Source organism: Myotis brandtii, unplaced genomic scaffold (genome assembly GCF_000412655.1).
Source record: "Myotis brandtii unplaced genomic scaffold, ASM41265v1 scaffold174, whole genome shotgun sequence".
In the NCBI taxonomy this organism is placed as follows: Eukaryota; Metazoa; Chordata; class Mammalia; order Chiroptera; family Vespertilionidae; genus Myotis; species Myotis brandtii.
In genome coordinates this window covers 2418366-2422036 of record NW_005356437.1, presented here as the reverse complement: position 1 = coordinate 2422036, position 3671 = coordinate 2418366, and the positions used below count along the sequence as shown (strand labels likewise).

At 41.0% G+C, this 3671-nt stretch overlaps 1 protein-coding gene across 2 annotated transcripts in view; it reads left to right on the top strand.

Annotated features, from left to right (window-relative positions):
- RB1 (retinoblastoma 1) overlaps positions 1-3354 on the top strand; it is a 218450-nt gene extending 215096 nt beyond the window's left edge. For both annotated transcript variants that reach the window (XM_014537215.1, XM_014537214.1), the window contains exon 26: positions 1506-3354. In XM_014537215.1, coding sequence (XP_014392701.1) covers positions 1506-1579 — 74 coding nt within the window. In that variant the 3' untranslated portion in view covers positions 1580-3354. The remainder of the gene's footprint in view (positions 1-1505) is intronic.
- Positions 3355-3671: the final 317 nt, after the last annotated feature.

Here is a 3671-nt window from a genome sequence, read left to right as displayed (position 1 = left end):
TCATAGCGACCGGTTGTTCTGCCATTTGGTCAATTTGCATATTAGCCTTTTATTATATAGGACTAGAGGCCCAGTGAACAAATTCGTGCACAGGTGGGGTCCGGCCAACCCAGCCCCAATTGGGGTGGATCGGGGCTGGGCCTGTTGGGAGGAGGAGATAGTGGGAGGTTGGCCAGCCAGCCCACCCCAATCGGGGCCTATTAGGGCCGGGTTGGCTGGGGGAAGGGGCCGCGGGCAATTGGCCAGTGGGCCCTGCCCCTGATTGGGGTTGAGGGGCCAATTGGGGGTGGGGCCAGCCATGGGGAGGTGCTGTGGGTGGTGGGCTGGGCGGCCCCTCCCTGAATTGGTTGGGGTGGGTACCAATCAGGGGCCAGCAGCCTGGGGAAGGGGCTGCAGGAGGTTGGCAAACCAGCTTCTCCCCATATTTGGGTGAGGGGTGCGATCAGGGTTGGGCCAGCTAGGGGGAGGGCCTGCAGGCATATCGTGGTGGGGCAGGCTGATCGGGGGTGTGGCTGGCTGGGGGGAAGGGAGGGGGCATTTGGCCGGCGGCCCGCTCTTGATTGGGGTGGGAGAGTCCAAACGGGCAGGCCGGCAGGGGGGAGGGGCCGTGAGGTTGGCCGGCCAGCCCCACCCCCTGATCAGCCAGTTAGCTGGCCACAGTGGGCATCATAGCGACTGGTCGTTATGGCCATTACGGTCGCTGGCTTTTTATATATATAGAGTAGAGGCCCGGTGCATGAAATTTGTGCACAGGGGGATGGTGTTCCTCAGCCTGGCCTGCACCTTCTCCAATCTGGGGCCCCTCGGATTGGTCCCCCCCAACTGCCCTCCCCTGCAGGCCTAGTTGCCCCCAACTGCCCTCCCCTGCTGGCCTGTTCACCCACAACTGCCCTCCCCTGCTGGCCATCTTGTGACATCGCATGAAGGTGTGATGCCACCTAGGCTTTTATTACATAGGATAGGATTCTTTGTGCTTCTTTATGAAGAGCTCCTGTCCTCCACTAAAATCAAGTTAAGAATTTTAAAATAATTTAAAAGAAATACCTGACTACTGCAGAAGGAAGGGAGTTTGCAAAGCTGGGTGAAAAGGTGAAAGGATTAAGCAAAAATAAATAAATAAATAAAAACTCATAGACACTGAAGACAGCATGGTGATTGCCAAAGGGAAAGGAGGCTGGGGGAAGGTAGAAGAGGTTAAAGGGAGATAAATGAGGATGGAAGGACACTTGACTTGGGGTGGTGAACACACAATATAATATACAGATGATGTATTACAGAATTTTACACCTGAAACCTATATAATTTTATTAACCTATGTCACCCCAATAAATTCAACAAAAAAAAGAAATGTTCTGTTTTTGTCTATGATGTAATTAATAATGTACTTCTTAAATGTCCATTTCCACAACTCTACTGCTTTGGCATAAGCATAACATATATGGCAATCCTTTGCCAACTTACCTGGCACCAGCAGTGCCATTAACAGTACTTCATTTTTTTTCCAGCATCTACTCGAACACGAATGCAAAAGCAGAAAATGAGTGATAACATAGATATCTCAAACAGGGAAGCCAAGTGAGGATTTCATGACTTTGGTGGGTACTGTGTTCACCTCTGGCTCTTACAGAGCTGACTGTGTAACTCTCCCAGGTTCTGTTTACGGCCACATTTAATACATATCTTCTGCTCTTTTTATGGATATAAAATGTTCAGGTGCACATTGAATATTTGTGCAGACAATTCCTAAGCCATTTGCAATGCTGTAGTTAATAGAATATGCATTATTATTATACAAGATTGAAAATCTTGTGTAAAATCTGCCATTTTAAAGTTGTAACAGATATTTCTGTTTCCAAAGGATGCCTGGGAGTGGGAATCCCAACAACCCATGCCTGTCTGAATACTTTGTCTTTTCTTGTGGCGTATGTGTGATGTTTGCTATTATTTTTATTAATTTATATTTATTTTTTTTTTTAATTTAACATGAACATCCTTAAAAATGTGTCTTTTCTTCCAAATGCAATTTGGCTGACTGCCCCCCAATAACCCAAATGATCCTGAATTATTCTTCTAAAACAGATATTAGAAACTATGAAAAAATTACTAATTTTTATACATTAGATTTTAGTTTACTAATGGAATCTGATGTACTGTGTTTTGTTTTATACGTTTTAGCTTTTAAATACAAGCAGAAAGCAAACTATAAGCATAGGATATTGTCATACTACTGATACAGATATCATACCTCAGGACTTCTAAGAATTTGTTGATTCTTTCCTTCATCCAACTCATGCTTTAAAATTAGGGTTATTAATAGTGCTCTTGGTTATGCCATTCAGGTTACTGAATTCAGAAAGTATCCATCTAGTCCTTGGAAAATAGTGTTCAGCCATAGCTTTGCCTCAGAGGACCCTAATGCAGTATATCCAAAGTGCACTTTCTAATGTTCCTGGGTCCTGAAGAATCAAAATTCAAAATAATTTTACTCCATAAAACAGACTGTTAAATTAGGAGTCTTAATTTTTTATTTTTTTTTAGAGATTAGTCTAATTACATCTCAGCAGTTATTCTGCCCTCCTAAATTTGGGGAGGGGTGTGTGTTCTCTCGGATGGTACATGTCTTCCTTGTATCTTTAGAGCTGGCAACTGTCTATTTATCTTTTTTTTAACATCAGATGGTCTAACACTGGCACATTCACAGCCACATTATTTCTAGTTCAAAATTTCAAGTACATATTCAAAGGCCTTTGGGTTAGGCATTAATGTTTCTAATTTTTTGCAAAAATTTCAAAATAGCTATATTGTAAGAGAGGTGCTTTCCCTCCTGGCACCTAAAGGTGTATTTGAACTATCTTGTGTGATTAACTTATTTAGAGATGGTATAATTTAAAATAGATGGTATTTAAGGTAGCATCAACTAGCTTTTAGGAAAATCACTTTTGTCTAAACTCTTTCTAAAAAGAAATCTGCTCTGTTTGTTAGAAAACAAAATTTTATTTTATGCTCAATTAAGTTTCAAACTTTTATTTTTACAGTTATCTTGATAACAAAGGCACTAGAATGCTTTACTCCATTCCCTCATTAACTTTTGCATGAATATCATACAAATCAGTTAGCTGTTAGGTCAAGGGCTTACCGAATTTCTGAGCTTTTTGCTAACAAACTCCCATTAGAAATAGTACCGGAATTTTAGGAACTACAGAGATCGTGTATTGAGATTCCTTAAATAAGGCTTCAGATATTACTTTATTGCTTTTTTGTATTGGTTAAAACTGTACATTTAATATTGCTGTGTTACTATTTTCTACAATTAATAATTTGTCTATTTTAAAATAAATTAGTTAAGAGTCTTAATGGTCTGTTGTGGTCTTTGTATTAATTGCACTAATGTTCCCTTATATCTAAACTCTCTACTGGTATTTCATCTGTTCTTAGCCTTAGTGGGTTTTATATGCTGATGATCCCTAAATTTACTTCTCTAGCCCTGACCTCTTCACAAAAGTCAAAGCTCTCATAGCCAATAGACCTCTTCATTCCTACTCCTCCCCGCTCTCAACTAATTAGTATGAACCAAAATCAAACAAAAATACCTTGTTTCTACCCTAGTCTTTCCCCATTTTACTAAACACTTGCTTGAGCAAAAAACCTAAGAGTCATCTATTAATTCCTGT